General features: G+C 40.4%; 1 protein-coding gene across 4 annotated transcripts in view; it reads left to right on the top strand.

The window, feature by feature from the left end:
• NUDT14 (nudix hydrolase 14) overlaps positions 1-21759 on the top strand; it is a 99921-nt gene that overhangs the window by 53684 nt on the left and 24478 nt on the right. For 2 of the 4 annotated variants that reach the window (XM_084631035.1, XM_084631032.1), the window contains exons 2-3: positions 5842-5885; positions 21340-21404. In XM_084631035.1, the coding sequence (XP_084487161.1) occupies positions 5869-5885; positions 21340-21404 (82 nt within the window). In that variant the 5' untranslated portion in view covers positions 5842-5868. Of the gene's footprint in view, positions 1-5841; positions 5886-15004; positions 15030-18256; positions 19049-21339; positions 21405-21759 lie in introns of those variants that run through there. The other 2 variants (XM_084631034.1, XM_084631033.1) reach the window with 2 other exon arrangements.

The following is a 21759-nucleotide window of genomic DNA, read 5'->3' as shown; positions in this document are numbered from 1 at the left end:
AGAGATTTATCAATTCACATAATATATATTATCCTAGGATGTTGTTTGACTGCCAGAGCTGCCACTTGGAAACAGGTAAAGGCTAACATAACATACAGTATATCTTTTTCGGTGTAAGACATGTTTACCAGCCACTGCTGGAAGACAGGGTACTGGGCTAGATGGACCATTGGTCTGAGCCAGTATGGCCGTTCTTATGTTCCTGTTCTAACAATAATTGTTTAAATATATTTCAGATTTAAGGTACTCCTCTTTTTCATAGCATCTGAGTTTAAACCTTGCACAAATCTGTAATAACTAATATATACCATTGAGAGATATTTTGATCAGTCTTTGATAAGCTTTGTAAATGGCACTATTTTATAAATGTGTGTATATGTTTTAATAAAATGAAGTGTGATATATTTTTAATTTCATGGAAAGATTATTCTGTTGGAATGACAATGAACATAGTTATCAGTGCTTCAGTTCTCCCAAACTCCACAGCAGCCGTGGTAGCAGAACACCATCAAAGGCAGGAATGGGTTATTTGCACACACAAAGAGAAGCAAGAATAAAGTGACCTATTTCATCAGTGCAACTTAAACTACAGTCTGTGTAGCACATAGCTTGTTTAGGATGACTTCTATATGTATAAAACTATGCACCATTTTATGTTGTGAATATATATCTTGTGTTAAACAGAGGAAAGAACTCAATAAAATGATACTACTTACTGCTGGACAAAGCTGGTTAGATTTTAATGTACTGTAAAGTACATAGAGCAGTATAGGAACCATTGGTAACTGTTTACATGCTATTAATAATTAGCAGCCTTTATGCTAGTCTGTTAGCAGAGAGCCAGGCATTTGGCACAATAGAAACTCAGCTCTATACAGTTGACTTCAAATTACATTAGACTTGGACAATAGGAGTGAATGGTGCTCATTTGAGTTTTTGCCACTGTAAACAGTGGAATGTTGGAATGTTTCATTTGTTTATTGATTTATTTATTTGGACAGGTGCAGGTTGGATATATAAAATGGATTATTATTCAGATATAACCACAAGATACACTTACAGCATTATCCGATCAATGCATGATGATGAACAGCACCTTGAAGGACCCAATGCAAATTAGTTTAACCCTTTTATGGGTGTGACACTGTACATTAAAAAGTCAGTAATAATAATGAAACCTTTCAATGTATTTACCATCTAGATAATGAACTGTATGTGGGCAAATGCTAGTCATTTTCACAGAAAACATGGACTTCCTATCCTGATAACTTTAAACAGAAAATAAGAGACTCCGAAATAAAGGAGTTATGTACAGCTCATAGGCCAGATCCCATTATTGTAAATGGGGGCATATGTGATCAGAGGGGATTCAGATTTGGTGCATCTGTGTTGGGGGCACAGGAGAGCATGATACCAGCTCCATAGTATAATTTTCCTCAGCTCTGTGGAAACCCTTCTATAAGTGTTTCATGGCAGTCAGGTTCTGTAATTTGCAAAGCACAGGAGGCCAAGAGGACTGCTGCACCCTCAAAGCATAATCTCAACAATCCCACAGGGATTAATTGCCTACATTTAAATTAATGCTTCATAAACTTTAATTCAGGCTCTGTTCTCCCTCTCCATAATCTGAATATCCACCTTCCTCAAAGAGATTCCTGGGGTGAGCAAAAATAGTGTGGGGCATAAATGAAGGCATGACGGTTCCATTTAAGGTATACTGCTCTTCCATTAAAGTAGTGGACCAAGGAGGCACCAGTGGGGTGTGTCCTGTGCCAGGACACCCTGCTCTGGCTCTGACTCAGCCAGCACCGTTGACTCTGGCTTCAGAGGGACATCTATAGAGTCCGATTGTAGTGGACTCCCACGTGTGGTAGTGTTGGGAGGATACCTCTGAGGCGGCATGGGACCTCATAGCGATGACAGCGCAGTCCCCCACACTGACAATGGCACTGGTGCAGCAAAGAGGCACTGTGCCCTCTGGGGCAAGCCGATGATGATGAGGCACCACTCGCCCTCACCACGGCACCGCTCTGCACTGTCAGAGTCCTCGTTGGACTTGGAGGTGGAGTTGCATGCCTCTAGGTGAAGCCATCACTGCTCTCAGCACTGCTCGAGACAAGAGGAAGGGCAGCAGCTACCCATGATGTCCTGGTCTCCACAGTGTCAAGCACCGGCTCAGTTGCCCTTTTGGACCCTGTGGGCCTTCCAACAAGCCCAAGGGCCGGGGTCTAAATCCTTGTTGGTGGCTTTGGAGCCACGGGTCCCTCCTTCATTGACAACCTGGGAACCTCCGCAAGGGCAGGAGATGGGCATGCAGGCTGACACCACTGCGGAACCTGGCAACGGGGCCAGTACCAAGAAGGGTGCAGGCCCGGAAATCAGCAGCACTCCTGGCACAGCATTTCGGCACAAGGGGATCCCTGCAAACCAGAGGGTCAGGAAGACCCAGTGCCCCCACGGGCATCTTCCTCATCCTCCCCGGATGAAGTGGTGATGGGCATTTCCACCACACTGCCTGCCATGGACAACAGGGCATACCAAGACTTGCTCAGGAGGGTGGCTTAGGTAGACGAGGTGTCAGAGACCGACTGACCCTATGGTTGACATTCGGTCCCTGAAGGTACTTTGAGGGTGGCTTTGCCCCTCATTAAGACTATACATTAAACCACTAAGGTGTTGTAGCAAAAACCCTCCTCTCTTCCCCCCCTCCCATAGCAAAAGGGGTGGAGAGGAAATATTTTGTGCCCTCCAAAGAGTATGAGTATCTGTTTACTCATCCTCAACCCGGTACTCTGGTGGTAGAGGCTGCCAACCAGCAGGAAAGGCAGGGACAACTGGGGCTGACTCCTAAATCCAAGGAGGTGAAGAAGCTGGATTTCTTCAGTAGGAAGGTGTATTCTACCGGGGGTCTCCAGCTTCACATTGCCAACCAGCAGGCAGTCCTTAGCTGCTTTAGCTATAATTCCTGGAACATGCTGTCCAAATTTCAGGAACTGCTTCCGGTGGACTCCCATTTGGAGTTTGTGGCTGTCCTGGAGGAGGGCAAGGTCGTCATGAGGACCTCCTTGCAGACCTCCATTGACTTGATGGACTTAGCAAGCCATATGATAGTAACTGCGATAGCCAGGAGATGGAGCTCATGGCTTCGAGTGTCAGGACTCCCACACAAAGTCCAATAGACTATTCAGGACTTGCCTTTTGACTGTTTAGGACTCTTCTTGGAGCAAACGGACACTAAGCTCCACAGCCTGAAAGACTCGGGGCAACCTTGAAGTCCTTGGGGCTTCATATGTCACCCCACCAAAGAAAGCCATTTAAGCTGCAACGCTTCTACTCAGCTCCTCGTAGACAGGACTATAGCAGGAGTAATAGATGGAGGCCCTCTCAGTACTCCACTAACCCAGGGCCAAGGTGCAGCAAAGCAGCCCTCAGCCTCTAAACCGAACTTTTAAAGGTGTGCCTGTGGGTGACGCACCAGTTCAGATCCCGAATCACCTCAGACCAATGGGTCTTGAGCACAGTAGAGTTGGGATATTCTCTCCAATTCTGTTCCCTCCTCTTCCCTCTTCAGGGATCCTTCTGAAGAGCAACTTCTAGTGCAGGAGGTGCAAATACTTCTACAACTCAGCGCAGTAGAAGAGGTCCCTCTGGAATTCAGGGGCAGGGAGTTCTACTCACGGTATTTCCTAATCCCAAAGGCCAAGTGTGGGCTCAGGCCTATTTTAGACTTGCGAAACCTAAACAGATTCATGAAGAAGTTTAAGTTCCTCATGGGCTTCCTGGCTTCCATTATTCCCTCCCTGGATCCAGAGACTGGTACGCCCCTCGACTTGAAGGATGAAGACTTTCATGTGTCCAGAATTCCGTCCCACAGATAGTTCCTCTGTTTCATGGTCAAAAACACCCATCACAGTTCTCCCCTTTGGCCTCTCAGTGGCCCCCTTGGATGTTCACCAAGTGTGTGGCAGTCATGGCAGCCTTCCTGCGGAAGTGATAAGTGCAAGTATTTCCATACCTAGATGACTGGCTAATCAGGCCCAAGTGGAGGTCCATGTGAGCCAGCTGCGGATGACATTCCACAGGCTTGTCCTCATTCTGAAGGTGGCAAAGTCGACCATAACTCCCACTCAGAGGATAGAGTTCATCAGAGCTCTCCTAGACTCAGGTCAGTCCAGGGCATTCCTCCCGAAATCTCGCTTCCTTGCCATGGGCGCCATCATAGAGGATCTCAGAAGATTCCCCCGTAATATGGCACGAAATTGCCTGAAACTGCTCAGCCATATGGCTGCTTGCACGTATGTGGTACAGCATGCCAGGCTGCCGCTCCATCCCCTTCAGGCTTGGCTAACCTTGGTATACAGGCCGAACCAAGACCACCTAGACAAATTGGTCTCACTCACTCCTCCAGTCCTCGAGTCCCTCCGGTGGTAGTTTGATCTGCAAGCAGTATGTGCAGGAGTACCCTTCTCCAGGCCTCAACCATCGCTGTCCCTAGTCGCAGATGAGTTGGCGATGGAATTGGGAGGGCGGGGGCGCGCAGCCAGTCAATCTCCTGCGGCCAGAGAAAAGGAACACTCTTTCTTACCCCACTGACCCCAGCCAGGAACTGACCTTCTCAGCCCCTCCAGCTCCTTTTAGCTGAGCCTGCTGGGCTCTGATTGGCTGCTTCCACAAGGCCTCTATAGGAAGGCCTGGAGGACCCACCTTCTTTGCTCCTTCCTGGGGTGGGATGTAGTAGGACCACAGGTTCTCCAGCAGGGGGCCACACCCCATCACAGTATCTTTTAGATATCCAAGTCCTCAACAGGTCTACCTCTTGCATGTCCAATTAAAGAAAGGTGGTTACCAAAAGAGGTGATTCCTTCAGGTGGCTCCCAATTTATCATGTAAACCCAAAATGTGATTTAAGGGAATAAATCTGTAGGCCACATTTCAGCTGATGCAAATTGGAATAGTTCTATTCGACTTCAATGGAGCTTTGCTGATTTACACCATCTGAGAATTTGTATTTAAGGTGATGGAAAAGGGCTTATTCTTGTGTTGAGTTCATCTGAAGTGTCTTAATAGATATACCATAGACTATACAATGTGAAATTATATGTCTAAAACAAGTGTCAACATATCTATTAAATCTGTGGGGGAAATGATTACAGTTTAGGGGGTCAAATTCAGCTGTGATGTTGGAAGCATAAGTCTATTGAATTTGGTCCAAGATTATCTTGGAAGTAAACAAGTGAATGGTAGGTAGCACAGTAGATTATCAGTTTTAATAGATTTTATTCTGTTGCAAATATTTTTAGCTGTTATGTGCATGCTTTTGCCATCTATCAATCCGGATGAAACTATTCAGTAGCATATTCTTGTAAGTGAACATCGTTCTGCTGGAAACTAGAGCCTAGATTGTCAAACATTGGGTGCCTAAAGCCAGTCTCCTTAAGGTACTTAAGTACTCCTGGGTACTTAAATCAGAATAGACTGAAGTCACTGGGAGATATGGGTTCTTAGTACTTCTGAAAATCAGGCATCTTTGATTTAGGTGCCTACATATAGAGTTAGGTACCTATTTTAGGCACATGTTTGCAACATATTTGCCTTTGCTCTTACAAAGTGGTAGGTAAGCATTTAGTCCCTTCCTCAGCCCTTTCCAGTTTCTAGTTGAAAATTAAATAGTTGTACCTGCAACACTACTGTTTGTGGTCAAAAATCAATAAATATATTCCAGATACAGCCAGCTTTGCCAAAGAAGGAAGTTGCTGCTGTTAAAATGATGTTTGACTTCAGGTAGCCAATTTTCATTGGGAACTAATTGTATTGATGAGGTTTTTTTGTTTTTTTTTCTAGAATGGCACTAAGAAGTTTTGGGACTTTATGAGGACGCATGACAGGTAAACCTGAACAAATGAGCTCATGTCTATTTTCTTTTATCTATGTGTCATATTTCATTCAATATTATCTTCAACAGTCCCAATCCCAGTGTACCAGATCCCCTTTTTTTCCTCATTTAGATCCCTTCTAAAGGCCCACTCCTCCTGTGATGCTTGCAAATACTAACCACCTTCAGTCAAATGCCCTCTCAGACCCACAGTTTAAGACAATAGATTTTTTTAAACTTCTTTTATTCTCTAACACCTTATCTACACAATAGGGTAATGCACTCTATGGGGGTGTGAATTCTGAAGCACACTTTTGGTCCATGTAGACCCTGCTGGTGCTCACTAAAGGTCCCTAGTGTGCTTTAACGTTATGCTGTTTGAAAATATGCTATGTGCATTATTTGGTTTACATGTGATGTAAGAAATTCTATTTTAAGTCTTATCAAGTCCTATTATTACAGTAGCCTAATTAATCTAGCAATGATGTATCAGGCAAGGCCTACCTCAAGTGACCGTGAAAAGAAAAGATTACAACGTCATAAAAATTCCCTAATCCTGCCACCCAGTTCACATCACAGTGATAACAAATAGAGAATACATTCAGCAGACCCAGTTCATGAGCTGTCCATTGCTTAAACATTCATTGAGTAATTTCCAACAAGTTCGTAAAATTCAGGTCTGATATTTGAAAAATTCATGAATAAAAAATAAGGGTAAAATTAGACTAATGAATTGTTCTTTATAAATAGCTTTCCCAGCTCTTTTTAAAGTAATAAATGTTTTACTGAACTGACCTTAATGGAAGTCAAATGGGAAGCTGCTTTGATGATGTGAGATCATCAGGTAAAACAATTGCTTTCAGGAAATTGTCCAGTGTTAGACTCAGTTGGACCCTTCTAGTAAATGGCGTCATATGTAGCTACTTGAGAGATGAATGAAGTGGTAGCAGTAACCAGGCAGGCCTTTGCATATATAAATTTTTATCAAAATGGAGGATACAAAGGTACGAGTTACAGAAAGAATATTGAAAATCAGACATATCTGGATCCATCAAAAAAAAAGTGTTTGCAATACTTGAGGATGAGGATAAAAGGGGTTGATATTTAAATATTACAGTTCACACTGACTGATGGAATCTGTCTAGAGGACAAACAGATTTCTGTCTGTACTTACTTATGGGGATGTGTGTAGATTTATGATCATAGATACAAAAGTTTGGACTGATAATTGATTGTTGGACATGTAATACTTGCCCTCTGGTTCCAGACAAACTAGTCCCGCTTCAGGTCATAGTGTTGTTGATTTTTTTTTCTGGAAGGCAATTGCTTCTTGTCTGATTATTTTTTTAATGTAAATCTTAGATTGTGCATACTAACAAAATGATAAACAGCTGGATGGGGATAAATACTACAGGACCAGAGTGTTAGTCTGTATCCGCAAAAAGAACAGGAGTACTTGTGGCACCTTAGAGACTAACAAATTTATTTGAGCATGAGCTTTCGAGGATAAGCTGGATAAGTGGATTAGTCCATGAAAGCTTATGTTCAAATACATTTGTTAGTCTCTAAGGTGCCACAAGTGCTCCTGTTCTTTTTACTATAGGACCAGTTTTCCATGAACTTCTTGAGAATAATATTTTTAAAGGACTTTTTGTGAACATTTTTTAAATAGTTGGTAACATGACTGCATAAAAGGGCTACAGCCACATGTCACGCCAGTCATCTCTGGTCACGTAACATTTGTTAGCTTAACATGTACAACAGCTGCCATCCTAACTTCTTAGTGATTACTGTGTTAAACTGTAGAATGCATAATGTTAGTTTCACAAACAATTTAAATTCAACCTCTGTCATTTCACAGGAACAACAAAAGCTTCCTTTATTTGTAAGATTTCAGTTTTCTTACATAAGCCCTATCCATGAATATGAGACCAATTATGGTCAAATAGATCATAGTCATAAACGGGTTCAAAATGCTGTAAATTGACTGAAAACTTTTATTTTACCTTATTTTAGTAGAACAGTTTGTGGATGTTTGTGCTGGTTGTATGGCTAAGCTTTTCTTTATAGTTGGAGATTTGTTGCTAATGTGTAATTGTTTGGTTGTCTCTGTTTTTGTGGCACAAAATAAATGTGCTCTATTTTGTTGTAAATTGTGTGCGAGGGAGGGAATGTTCTTTTTTATCATGTCACTAATATTGTGAAAAGTGCTTTTTTAATTAGTGTATAATATTCTAAAATTGAATAAAAACACCAAAAAAACAGATTGTAACTAAACCGATAATTGTATATTTGTAGTAAGGGTTCCCTTTGCTAGTCTCTGTACATTTAGATTTGAACTCTAATGTCTCAGACTGTACCAAGCTGTTTTGCAGATGCTCAGAGAAGGAATAAAACTGTAAAAAGGGGGAGGGGAGAGAATAGTTATAAACTATAGGAAGTCATTTTTAAATAAGCTCAAAATGTTATAACAGTGTCTTTGTAATGTTACTAAAATAGCACTGCCTACAGATCTTTGTAGTTAGAGGACATCCTGAGGTTTTTTGTAAGACTCATTATTGTTAATGAAGGACATTTTCAAAACTAGGGGTGAAATCCTGGCCCCATTGACATTAATGGCAAAACTCCTATTAACTATTGTGGGGTCAGGATTTCACCGAAAGAGTGTAAAATTAGGCTCCCAAATCAATATGTATCAGAGTAGCAGCCGTGTTAGTCTGTATTCGCAAAAAGAAAAGGAGTACTAGTGGCACCTTAGAGACTAACCAATTTATTTGAGCATAAGCTTTCGTGAGCTGCTCAAATAAATTGGTTAGTCTCTAAGATGCCACTAGTACTCCTTTTCTTTTTGCAAATCAATATGTAGGCCTCTAAAAATGACCCTGCTTCAGGGAAGCAACATTGCTCAGGAAGGATGTTTAGACAAGTGCTTAGGTGCTCTCTAAAATTGGGGCCTGATTTTCTAAAGTGCTAGAAACTTATTTCTTTGCATCAGAGTCAGTGGGACCTGTTGGGTGCTCGGCACTTTTAAATGTTAGTCCACTTATTGAGACTATTGCTTTGCATAGTGGGGCTCTAGTCCCTAGTGTCTCTAGGCACTACTATAACATAAATAAAGCAAATTGGAACTAAATATAAAAGGAAATTGTTCTGTTTATATTGTGGATGAACCCAAAGGCTCCATTCAGAATGAGGGCCTCATTCTAGTAGGCATTGTACAAATACATAGGCAGATGTCATTCCATCCCTGTTGAGCAAAGCACTTAAGTATGTGCTTAAAGCGAAGTTCCTTGCTGAGTAGAGCTGGACTTAAGCATGTGCTTAAATGTTTTGCTCAGGTGGGGCCCCAGAGAACTTCACAGGGTTCTGCTGAAATTAGGATAAGCATGAGTTTAATGTGCATCAAATATACATATGTACAAGTATTTAAATGTATTTATTCAGTATTTCGGTTCCTTACTGACAACTTTTAAAGGAAACCTAACAACTTGAAAGCCACCTTTCTATCTGAAAATATTGTAATCTACTATTGCTCTGATCCTACAGTGAGATCTGCTAGTGCAAACCCCTGTGGAGTTACCTTGAAGGTAACAGGGCTTTGTGAAGCGGCGGGGTCAATGTTAGCAGATCTCATTGCGAGATTGAGTCCTATAATTTAGAAATAACACCCAAGTGTACAGTGACTGAAAGAAGTTAGGTTAAAAAAATCCTTTAATTTTTTTCAGTTGTTTTTATTTAACATTTATATTGTGGTAGTGCCCAGGGGGCTCAACTATATCTGGGACTCATTGCGGTAGGCCCAGTACATACAGTAAATGACAATTCCTGTCCAGTTAATCTAAACTTTGTGCATTTGACAGCACATAGTTCATAGTCATTTCATTTTTCCTCTGTGTTGTCTGTCTGTTAGTTTCTTTTCTAGAAAAATGTTTGTAAGCATCAACAGGAGAACAATGGGGAAAACATATATACAGGGTTTTTTTTAATGGGATTTTTTGTTTATATTTCAGGATACTCTTTAATGGGGGCTGTATCAGAAAGAATTGCTTTTTTAAAATATCAGGATTGCTTATAGATCTAGCATTACTTATAGATCTTTGTAGTTAGCAGTCATCCCAGGGTTTTTTGTAAGGCTCATTATTGTTAATGAACGACAAGATTTTCAAAAGTAGGAGTGAAATTCTGGCCTCGTTGACGTAAATGGGGTCAGCTTTTCACCCAAAGTGTGTAAAATTAGGCTCCCAAATCCATAAATTGTCTTGAAAGTGTCCCTCTTACAAAAGTGTAATGGCTTTCTCACAAACAGCTAAAATACAAATACAAACAGCTAAAATAATACAAATTAATAATTGATGCCTGTAAAAATAAACTGAAGTAATAAAACTAGATCGGTGTTTCCATTTAGATCATCCCTCACCCTAATTTTGCTATATTTAGTACACTAAGAGTTTGAAATGTAATACTTTAGTTTTGTGTTCATCAACTTTGTAGAACAATATACCTAGTTCATTTCAGGTTTCAATGACTTCTCTGAAACTGATCCAAGATTTTTTTAAAAAGACAGAATTTAAGAATTTATAAAGGTCAATATGCAGTGATAAAAGTAGGAATAAGAAATAATGTAGTGTATGAGACGTAGAATTGGAACATAAGGATACAGTGCAGTGGTTGACAAGTAAGAGAATAGCTTTCAGGTTATGATGTGAATTGGTATAAAGCAAAGGTGATGGAAGTTTATCAGTTTAAACAGATGGGAAAAATCAACATAAAGCACACTTCATGTAAAAGAAAAACTTTGAAGTCACTGTAACGTTAGCTACTGGAGTCTGTGGATATTGCCACGTAACTGGGTTATAGTCTTTTGTAACCCTGAACAATGTCATGTGACTAGAGACAGGCAATATAGACCATTCTCTTACCAGTACTCTTGTGGCTCCTACCTAAATCCTAAACACAAGTCAAATGTCACTGATTAATGGCTCATTAGTCGTCCCTGTATTAAATATATGTTTTTGTTGGAAAATCTTATGAAGTCATTCCTGAACATTTTAAGAGAGGGGGAAAAATATCACCTTCTTTTAGAATTCAGTAGGGGATAAATTCACTTTATGATTACAGCAGCTAAAGGATAGAGACTTTTTATTAAATATATCAAGTAAGATAGTGATTACTTTTGTAAAGACTGCTGAAAAATACAGTTTTCCTGAAGGGCTTGCAGGGAAGGATTTGCCAGGTCTGTAGGAAGTCCAAGAAATCAGCATTATACTCAATAGTCTCCTGCAGATTCCACAGAAATAGTCTGCACTTCTCAACTGCTATTATGTATGGAGAAAAAGGTTCTTGAAACATACTCTTAAAGCTATTCTAGATGGGAAGATAAAAAATAGATATGTACTCAGTTCACTACAACATGCTTTAAATTTAACTCAGTGAAGGGGGTCTGACCTGGCCCCTTTGCATCACCAAGCCCTGCAGTGGCCTTGAGCAATGCAGAGAGAACCTGCCAGAAGAACAGCTTCGCTAGGAGATTTCTGCACCCATTTTGTGCCATGAGGGTAGACCAGATTACAGGTCATTAGAACTACACAAGTGCCATGGAGGAATTGTGGTCACTTTTTCCAGCCCATTGGCTGCAGCAAGCAGCTGTGGAGACTGCATTGCAGCCATATACTCTGAGCACATTATGGGAGCAAATTACCGTCCCTCTGCCTATTCCCTGTGCTAGATCACTGGTGCTGTGTGTGAATGAAGTTAGTTTCATCCCGTGTGTATTTCCTATGTTATGTACAAATGTATTATGATATATTGTGAAATTTCACTTGTCTTTCTTTTTATATAAGAATTAATGTATTTTAACATGAAAACTAATATGATACATCACAGTTATATGTTTTTGCTGGCTGACATGCTGCTGTGTGCCATGTCATACTGCTATACCACAAATCATATTTTTCTCTCTAATTTAATGCCTTCAGTTTTGCCAGACTATAACTAGAGGCATTTTCTTTATCCTGTTTCAAGTGATGGTACAGAAGGTGGTGCATATTTCAGCTCAGATAATTATATTATTTGTTTGCCTGTGATCTTCTCAAATAACATGTACTTAGGGCCTGATTTTCAGCTGAGGCTTGGTAGGGCTTCTGTTTATGTGCCTGCAGTTTTACAGGACAGTTGCTATGCTTTGGCTAGCACCTGATTACATCCTCAGATCCGGCTAGGTCACTGTAATGAGGTAAAATTGCACCCACAATTGTTTCATTAATTTTGTTGTTGACTATATATATGTTTTCCTTTATTATGTGGGAATTGGGTGGTAGTGAGCATCCGCTTACATTTAAAAAATTCTACTGAAAATCATTCTTAGATGGACTGATTTAAAAAATTGTGTATAACTTGGTGCTTAACAAGTAGGTACTGTAGTTAAAATCTATATTTCAAAAGTATATGTTGATGGAATTGTTAACGCATCTTAAATAATTGCTACAATTCATTCTCCCACCAGCCTGGTGATTAACCAAACATATGCTTCCTACTTTACGGTATCATGAGCAACTTCCTGCTACAGTTAGATTTAAAGTGAGACAAATCTTTCTTTTCATTTTTTCCAAAGTAATGTTTGTTTTCTTAAATGTGCTTGTCTCATTTTTTATACAGAGTTTACTTAATATTAACTACATTTAAACGATGTTCGAAAATAGCTTGGAAGTGTCATCAGAATACATTAGTCTTTTAGACCTCTCTAATTATCTTTTGCCAAATCCACTTTATTTGTGATTAGTATGAAAGGCTGAATGTTTTTGTCAAGAGCTTATAGCTTTGCTTTTGTGATAGGCTGCATTTTAAGCAGCTGTTTGGATTGGTGTCGGCCTTTGAAAAATGTAAAAATGCTTTGAAGGAAGATTTAAATGAACCAATAAAGATTATGCAAGCACACACGCATTCAATCTCAAGGCTTTCTGTATTACAGTTAAAGTTCTGGGAAACTAAAGGAGTTGCATCGAAGGATAAATCAAAGGCTGTAGCTTTATTAAAGTTTTCTGAAAATTTAAAGACTGTTTTTTCTCTGGCTTAAACTTCTAGGTGCCTGATAAAAGAAAGAAGATACCACTTCAGATATCCCATTATAAATTTCAGGGGCAATTCCAAATCATATTCTGAAGAAATGAAGGGTTAATTTGAGTTGAGAAGTAACCTAGGGTCTGCATGCAATTGCCTGCTCTTTTGTGTTCACAAAGAAAATATTTTTTGGATAGATTGTTCTAGATGAACTGAGCTTCTTTGAAGTCTATACCCCGAAAAGTACTTAAGAATGTGACAGGTTTTGGATTGTGTTGAACCTCAATAGAAATTCTAATTTCATTTTTAAAGAAATAGTTTTACAATTGCACGTATACACATTTCTTAGCTGAACGGTAAAATGATGCAGTTTCTCTTCATTTCCCTCTCTCTGACTGTAGCTTACTTCTCAAAGCTACTTTATTTCTTACTAAATTTAAAGATGGACTCAATAGGAAGAACAACATGGAGAATTTGGGCTCCACTTCGGATATGGGGGTGAGCAAAGAAAGCCAAAGTCTTGAAACTTTAAGAAAAAACAAGATCATGCTTTAAAACTGAAATATTTGAAGCAAAACTAAAATGTTTCATTTCCCCTTCGTTTTTATTTCTTATCTGTTTTATTGGTGCTGGTATGTTGGTTCCCTTTCAAGCCGACCTAGGCAAAAACATTTTACATGTGTTTTTTTTGTATCCAGAAGTGCTTCACCAGGATCACGTCTATAAAAGGTCATTTTCTACAAAGATCTGTGTGGTTGCATGCTGTGCCTGGCTTTTTTCTGTGTACTATATCAAGAAGATTCTTAACACTGGATATCACTTGAGAATTGAGATTCTGATTGATTCCATTCTTTGCCCTATTTATTCCTGCATGTCATCTCGGTATTTCTTTCCTAGGCATTTTCAGTTCTGACAATTTTTTGTTCTCTTCTCAGACCGATGCCAACTGAGTGCCCACACAATGCTCCATAATATTCAAAGTAATATATTCTGCCTAATGCCCTTACCAGGTGCTTCAGAATATTATTTGCAAGTGGCCTGCAAGAATCATATTCATTATCAATTCAAAAGTCTACTGGATTCTTAACCTTTTAGTAAAACAGTCATGAGTGTCTGAGGAAGAAAACTAGTAAGTGGTTGCTTTAAATGTTTTTGTACTGGGGGAGCTTGGATCATTCCGTGTTGATCCGATTATCCTAGATGTCTATGGGATGTGCTTATTGAGGTGCCTTGATAATGATTAGAGTTACGGAAAGGTCAGTTTCTTTGCCCTTATTATCTCATCAACTACTTAATATAGTATTAGTGTAAGCTCCTATAGAAACCTGGTCTCCAGCTTCTGGGAATCCTGTTTCAGTCTCATGAAGACATGAGCCATCACTGACCCTGCTACTTTTAGCTGCTGTTATTATTTACTATATATTTGTGCACATTTGCATTTAAAGTTCCCTTTGATGTGATACCTAGGGGCCATTAAAGGCCTTTCTTCCATTAAGAGGTTTTTCAAGTTTTTGTTTCCAATTTATGAAAAGCAATTAGTAAATGCTAGCAATTGCTTATGGATGAACTGTAACCCAAGTAATCAAGATAGCAGATTACGAAGCAAATTACTATATGGTGAAATTGTGCCCATACCAAAAAACATACTGACAATCCTGAAAAAAATATGCTCATGGATTTGAGTTTTGCACTTGAAAAAATCATACTCCAGCGGAATGGACTAAGCAGACTTTGTATTCCTCTTAGTGTCGGACAAGTAGATCTTTACCTTTTTTTTTTTTTTTTTTAATAGCCCTTTGGAGATGCTACTTCTAGGAATGTCTCATAAAATGTGTCAACTTCCACAATTACAAGGAATTTAGAGTTAGGCCAGATTTTTTGTTAAGGTAGTAACTCAAAAAGTTTTCTTGCCCAATAATACAATTATAAAATTTATAGCTGAAGTTCTTGGACAATAAAAGGTGCATTTAGAGTGAACATCCTTCCTATTAAAAAGAGTCTTAAATTTGGGAGTATCTTTTTTTTTTTTTTTTAAAGAGTTATACTAAGGGACTGGGACTTTAGATTCCTGTGTTCTGGTTCCAGCTCTGTATGGCCACGGGTAAGTAACTTAAGTTCAATTTACCCATTTTTTAAAATAAGAAGCAAAATACCTGCCTGTCTCAGATGATGTGAAATGTAAAATGTTACTCCTGGGGGAATTCTGCGCCACTGTGCATGTGCAGAATTTATGTCCCTGCATATTTCTTTGCTTCTTGCAGAAAAATGACTTTCTGACGGGGAAACCACAAGAATGGTCATGTGACCCTTCCCAGTAGTATGTTTCAGGTGATCAGGGCAGCCAGCAGAGAGGTAAATCACTTTGGGGCAGAGGGCAGGACTGGGGAAGACCCAGCTGGGAGCTCCTACCCTGCACTGGGTTCAGCTGCTAGCCCCGGCTTGGCTGGGGAGGATGGGACTTCCTCTTCTCCTGCATGGCATCCGGGGCTGGGTCAGACCCACCCCCAGATTTCTCCCCTAGCTGCAGGAAGCTCTGCAAACTACACACACACACACACACACACACACACACACACACACACACACACACACACACACACACACACACACACACACTCTCTTACTTCCTGCACCCATTGCTCCTCAGCTGCAGGGGGAGGCATCCATGTATAGGGAGCTGCTCCCCAATTCACCCAACCCCAGTGCATCCAGACCCACTCATGCCCAGACCATCCCACCAACTCTCACCCCTCTGTACTCAGAACCTCCCCGATGAGCCCAACTCCCCTGCACCTGGAGCACCCTGACAAGCCATCTACACCCCCACCCCACTGAGCCCCAACCAGCTGCACCTGGATCCCCACCCCACTGAGCCCCACTCCTGCAGCATCTGGACCCCCCACTGAGCCCCACATACCTGCTTACCCAGGTCTATCGCCCCTCCAGACACCCCCCTCCCGCTGAACCGAAACCACTTTCACCTGGACTCCCCTGCAGAGACCCATTACCGTTGCACCCAAACCCCCCCCAACAAGCCTCCGTGCATCCAGATTCCCCGGCACCCAGATCCCCCACTGAGTCACCTGCTCCCAGATTGCCCTACACAAAACCCTCTCAACCCTGGAGCCCCCACTCTAAGCCCCTCCACACTTGGCTCCTGCCTTGCTGAACCTGCCTACCCACACCTGGTGCACCTGGCACAGAGGGGCAGGGCCGTGGGGTGTTTCTTGGGCAGACTCGGTCTTTGTGCTATGTCAGGGTTTGGTGCAGCCTCACAGCTGTGTCCGTGTCCCAGGGCAGAGCTGGACAGTGATCTCCCACCTCTGTGCAACCAGTGGCCTATGCTCCCCAATGGCATGTTGGAGTCTCCAAATTTATTTAACAAATAAAATTTGCAGAATTTTAAAATATTGTGTGCAGAATTTTTAATTTTTTGGCACAGAATGCCCTCAGGAGTATTAAATGGTTGACTCTAATGAGCTTTGAGATTCTTGGCTGAATGGTGCTGTATAAATGTCATTACTGGCCTGTCAATACTGGTCTCTCTCTGAACAAATGCCATATTAAACACTGAGTCCAAGTCGACAGCATCATTTATTTTAAGTCCAGTCCCCTGTGCTGAGGCAGGATCAAATGAACCTAGATCATAATAAAGCCACCACCAATTTTTCATATATTTATGGAAAAATAAACCAGTGGCCCAGACCATCCCAGGGAACCCTGCACACAGGGGGAACCTTGTTTGGGCATAACTCATCTGTCCCACGTGGAACAGATGATTTTCTGCCTGCACAGCTTTGCTTCTTGGGAACCACAGGGGAAATGGACACTTGGCATGAGCAGCTGAAGGGGGCATGCGATCTCCCACCAACTCTGCAGTCATCACTTGTACTAGCTTATGATACCTTTTCTGCCACTCCTTTCTGCTAAGTTTAGTCCTTAGGGCAGCTGCAGTCACAGTTACTGTGAAGAATCCTAACCCTCTTTCAGATCCAAGGTGATCTGTGTGGCTTGGTATCTCATTCTGAGGGGAAGCAAACATTAGCCTGCTCCTGGACTGATCCTGGGAGCATTTTGAGGAGTTTTCTTTTCCTGTAGTCTCCTTCCACAGGGTGAGCGAGGGCAGTATATTAGTCATATGTTCACTCTGTAGCTTGTTTTGAAATAAGAGACCAGTTCTGGAGCTACCGTCTTACACCTGGAATGAGTTTTCCTTGGGAATGACCATTAAATTTTCCAGGAAAGAAACAACAAAAATAAATCCTATGCATCTTTTAGCCATGTGTGCACACCAAATCTATTGTTAGACTAGGATCTTTGTTGTCAATATTGGATTAAATTCTGTGCAGACCTCGTACATTCCAAAGAAGGTCTACAGTTTTCCTGTTCTTGTGGGTCTGTGTCATTGCTCTCATAACATAAAACTTGGGCTGGGTTAATTTTTTATGTATTATGCTGCCAACCATTAATCACAAGGTTTGCTGTGTACATTTCCATTTTTACTTTTTATCATTTTAAAGTCTATATTGTATATAGACTACTTTAAACCAAGGTTAACTGTAATGCTCTTTTAGGAAATTGCTATGAAACATCAAACATGCATATAAATGTGTTACAGTATTTGGCCAATCAAAGACTTTACAATTCTGGCTTTACAACACATTAGGCCCATTCCACAGCATACATATACCATCCAAAAAAATTTTCAGAGTAATTTTTTAAAATAAATTCTCTCTCTCTCTTATATGATAATATATGCATGCTTAAGGATTTTTTGTACCCTTAGAGGGCCAGATTCTCCATCTGAATCCACACACATGGCTGCTGTACCCACATGGAGTCCCATTGAATTCAGTGGGGGCTCTTTGTGGGCTCAGGGATCTACCCATGAAAATCCAGTTGGATGATCTGGCCTCCACTTAGTGGATTTTTCAAATACCTGATCCCCTGATTTTAGAAGCATGGAGTTTCACAAGTAAAAAGGTACAAGCCTCATCATAAGCTGTGAAAGTATATTTCATGGTCTCAAGGATGAGGTTTGATGAATTAAAAAAAAAATCATACCAAATTGCACTCTTATTGTAGCAAATGCATCTCAGAGAGATTTAAATCTTAACCTGTTAGGTTGTGACTCTCAATCTGTGTAAGGAAACATTAGAATTCATCTGCCGTAATTTTAAAAAAGCTATAAATGTTAAACATTGTGTTCAGAATTTTGTCAGTCTCTGAGAAAATTAAAAGTAATGAAGAAAAATGTTCTACAAATCTGTGGCATCTCTGTGCCTTTTCGTCTCAAGATGGTGTGAGAGACTGACAATTGTAATAACTTGGTACTACTCAATTCCAGTTTAATTTGATCTTGTTCCTTAATTTTGACAGATTGTTTCCAAGTTTCCCATCTGTTCCATAGATATCTCAGATGACTGAATCTTAGGAAAATGTCTAATAGCTGATCCTTCTAAGTAGATGCAAGTTATTTAATGTGATATCTTCCTCTCCAGATGCTAAGGAGGCCCAACCAAAGTAAAGGTTAGACCTGCATTAGGGGTGTAAGAAAGGCTATACAACCTCAGAAGCTAGTCTATCCTTCAAAGGGTCTCCACTATCCCGTCTAACTTTACGCTGTTGATTCAGCTTCTCAGGTGACTTATACTGTTTTGTAGCCACAATATAAAAGAAGGGAAGTTGTGACATGCCCCAGGGTGCAGTCTGGACTATGGAACCACTGTGCTCCCTTTAACTCTCCAGCCCAGGCTGTCTCCTACACTACTATGCTAGTGAACAGCAAACCCTACAGGCTCTGTTCACTCAGCCATCAGCATGCAGAGGCACGCCCAGCAAAGCACATGAATCCTCTCCCCAGCCACTCATGAACTGCATACAGGAGACACCAGCAAATTCCCGCCAGCCCCAGCCTTAGCCTTGCACCAGAAATGTGCCTTCTACGCTGCTCAAGACTTTCTTGAGCAATGAAAGCTCATTAATTAGTTTGTTGTTCTGCCTTCAGTGTAGGTGAGGGAAGAGAGGTGAAGTGGTGATGTCATTGTCTCTTATTTTATACTTTCTTCCAGGTGCTGGAAACATCCTTGCTGTGTCATGGTGGTTAGGCAGCCCCATGGTGTATGTGCTCAAGCAACTGTCTTTCATGTGAATTGTAAATCTCTTGTTTACAATTCCCGTGCTGGTGAAGGCCCGGTGATGGCTGCTTAACACCTGGCTGGATGTTGGTCACTCCTTTGTTGCTACTGAAGAGCTAGTCTGTGGGCATTTCCCAGTCTTACAATGTGTTTCAGTAACAAACATATAGTAAAATTTCATGACTTCATATACAGTGATACATTTGCACCAAACAGTGATGTTCAACAGATTATAACTTTCCAAATGATACCTCATAAGACATACTTTGTACAAAACATATCGTAACACATACATAATCATATAATAGTGGTGAATATTGGGGTTTAGGGTGCTATTTGAGGTACAGTACATCACAGAAGTTCAATAGAGCAACAAACAAAAAATTACTCTTATAGGGACAGAATAGTATCCAGAAAAAAAGAAAGAGAAATTAAACATAGTCAAAGAACAATGCTGTGGAAGATCACATAATATACCGCAGTCCAGCAAACTGAAATATTTTACAGCTTCAGACTTAAATTCAGTCCTTCTCTCTTTACACAATATTTGGCTGATAGCCTAATATTCAACCAGAGAGAGAATCTCTATCTGTAAACAGAAAAAAAATATCCAGCCCTGCACAATAGCCCAAAAAAGCTGTGTCCCTCAGTTTAAATTACCCTGCAAATGACATCTGGGGCAGGAGCCATCAGTATCCAACAGAGGTCTCTGTGTATCGCCTCAGCTGAGCCAAGCGCAGGTTTCTAGTGGGAGCAGCAGCACTCACTGCGGGTAGTCCCTCTTTATAGCCTACCATCAACTTTCTCCAGTGACAACTGAACATTTCCACTTACGTCCTGTAAGTGTGCGTTTACATTATGGTTGCACTATAGGCGCTTGCATGTTTCAGGTGGGTTTGCACAGTTACAGACTTCAAGAGCAGTGAAAAAGGTGCATTTTGCCCAGATTTGGACTTCTTGACTGGGAGTATAAGGCGATTTTTTTTCTTTGTTGCACAACATTGTAGATTTGGAGGTGCGCATTAGTTGCTGGAGTTACGTTATCTTTCCAAATGGGATTAAAATCAGTGTGGGTGCGGAGTTGTTTTTGCCCTCTTATGTCCTTGCACAGGGGTCAGCCAAATTCCAGCACCTAGTGCCCCAATATGTACATTAGGGTCTAGTTTAAAATAGATTTCTATATAGATAACTTACTCCTGGTATAGAAATGCTCTGAATAATGATTTTGACATTAGATAGAATTTTAAAATACTGCTAAAGTTTCATAAAGATTTTGTATCTTAGTTGTCCCTTCAGTTATTTATATTCGTAATAGTTTAAAAAAAAAACAACCTAGTAGCAACTGTTTGTTAGTAAATCCATAGTAAAAATCTATAGACATCATCATTATATTTCAAATATTGTTGAATACTTCTGCAAATATTCCATCATTAACTTAACCCACTGGATTGAAGAACTGTATGATTCATTGAATAATAAACGATCTTTCCAGTGATATGTACCTGCACCTAGGCATTGCAGATGAAGGGCTGACACCATGATGATGAGAGTGGTATAAACTTGCTTTTGTGAGTTTTAAAGGGACACCAATTAGCAATCACAGTTTCATCTGAAAATGTTAACTTGTTGTGTGTTACAAATAAAACCCAAGATTACTACAATGGAAAGAAATTAGAGACAGAAAAATAATTCTCTACTTTTTCGGTACTCTGTGAAGTATCAGTTTGTTTCCCCAGTATGGTGAGTTAGTCAGTTATATGTGAGTCTTTCGTATAGAAACCGGAGAAAAATCTTTAAAAAAATTTGTGAAACCACAAAAAACTGGTAGTAGCTGAAACTATTTATGACTTGATTTTGCAAATAGATAGACTTTTTAGTCCATGACTTCAATGGGGCTCCTCCTGAGTGCTAGGGTGCACACATGAAGATTTGATTCCAGGTTTATAGCTTATATGTGTCCCTGATATCAGAAATAACTTGATTTTGGAAGCTCTTCCTGCTGTTACAATTAATAACTGTGTTCTTAGTCTTTTTTTTTTCTGCAAAGTGACTTAAGAGTGGATAAAGTCACCCGTGTTTTGGGGCCTGATTCTAAATCCACTGAAATCAATGGATTTTGTATCAGGCCCTTGTTGCATTGAACTGTTAATGAACATCATACATGTCTATATAGTCAAAAATAAAAGTCATGGGATGTAAGGTTAATAATACTGCATTAATCCATACTGGTTTATTCAGAGTGCATTGATTTGTTTTTTTCCCCCTCTTCCTTAGTGTCTCAATCCTGATATTTAATTCCTCTCGGCAATGCTTTGTTATGGTGAAGCAGTTCCGCCCAGGTAATCCTCTTCTTTAGCTTTACTTTTGCTCTCAAGTGAAGCAAGCTATTAAGGGTTTAGCAGTTAAAAGTTGGGGGGTGTACAGATAGTTGTGATAAAATCTTTGTTCCATATTCTATTCCTTTGTACTATAGCCCACTCTATTCTCTAGATCAGCATTCCACAGAATAGGAATTGCCTTACTAGATGAAACCAGTGATCCAGATAGTCCATTAGTCTGTCTTTGGCTTTAGCTACTGCTATGCTTCAGGGGAATTTCCAAACAGCCCTGTAGTGAGCAATTATGGAATAAGCTGCTCCTTTAGGAAGTTTCTTCTTGACCTATGGTAATTAGCAGATGGCTTATGCCCTGAAT

Source organism: Lepidochelys olivacea, assembly GCF_965140295.1.
Source record: "Lepidochelys olivacea isolate rLepOli2 genome assembly, chromosome: 6".
Classification (NCBI taxonomy): domain Eukaryota; kingdom Metazoa; phylum Chordata; order Testudines; family Cheloniidae; genus Lepidochelys; species Lepidochelys olivacea.
This window is presented reverse-complemented; position numbering and strand designations above follow the sequence as displayed.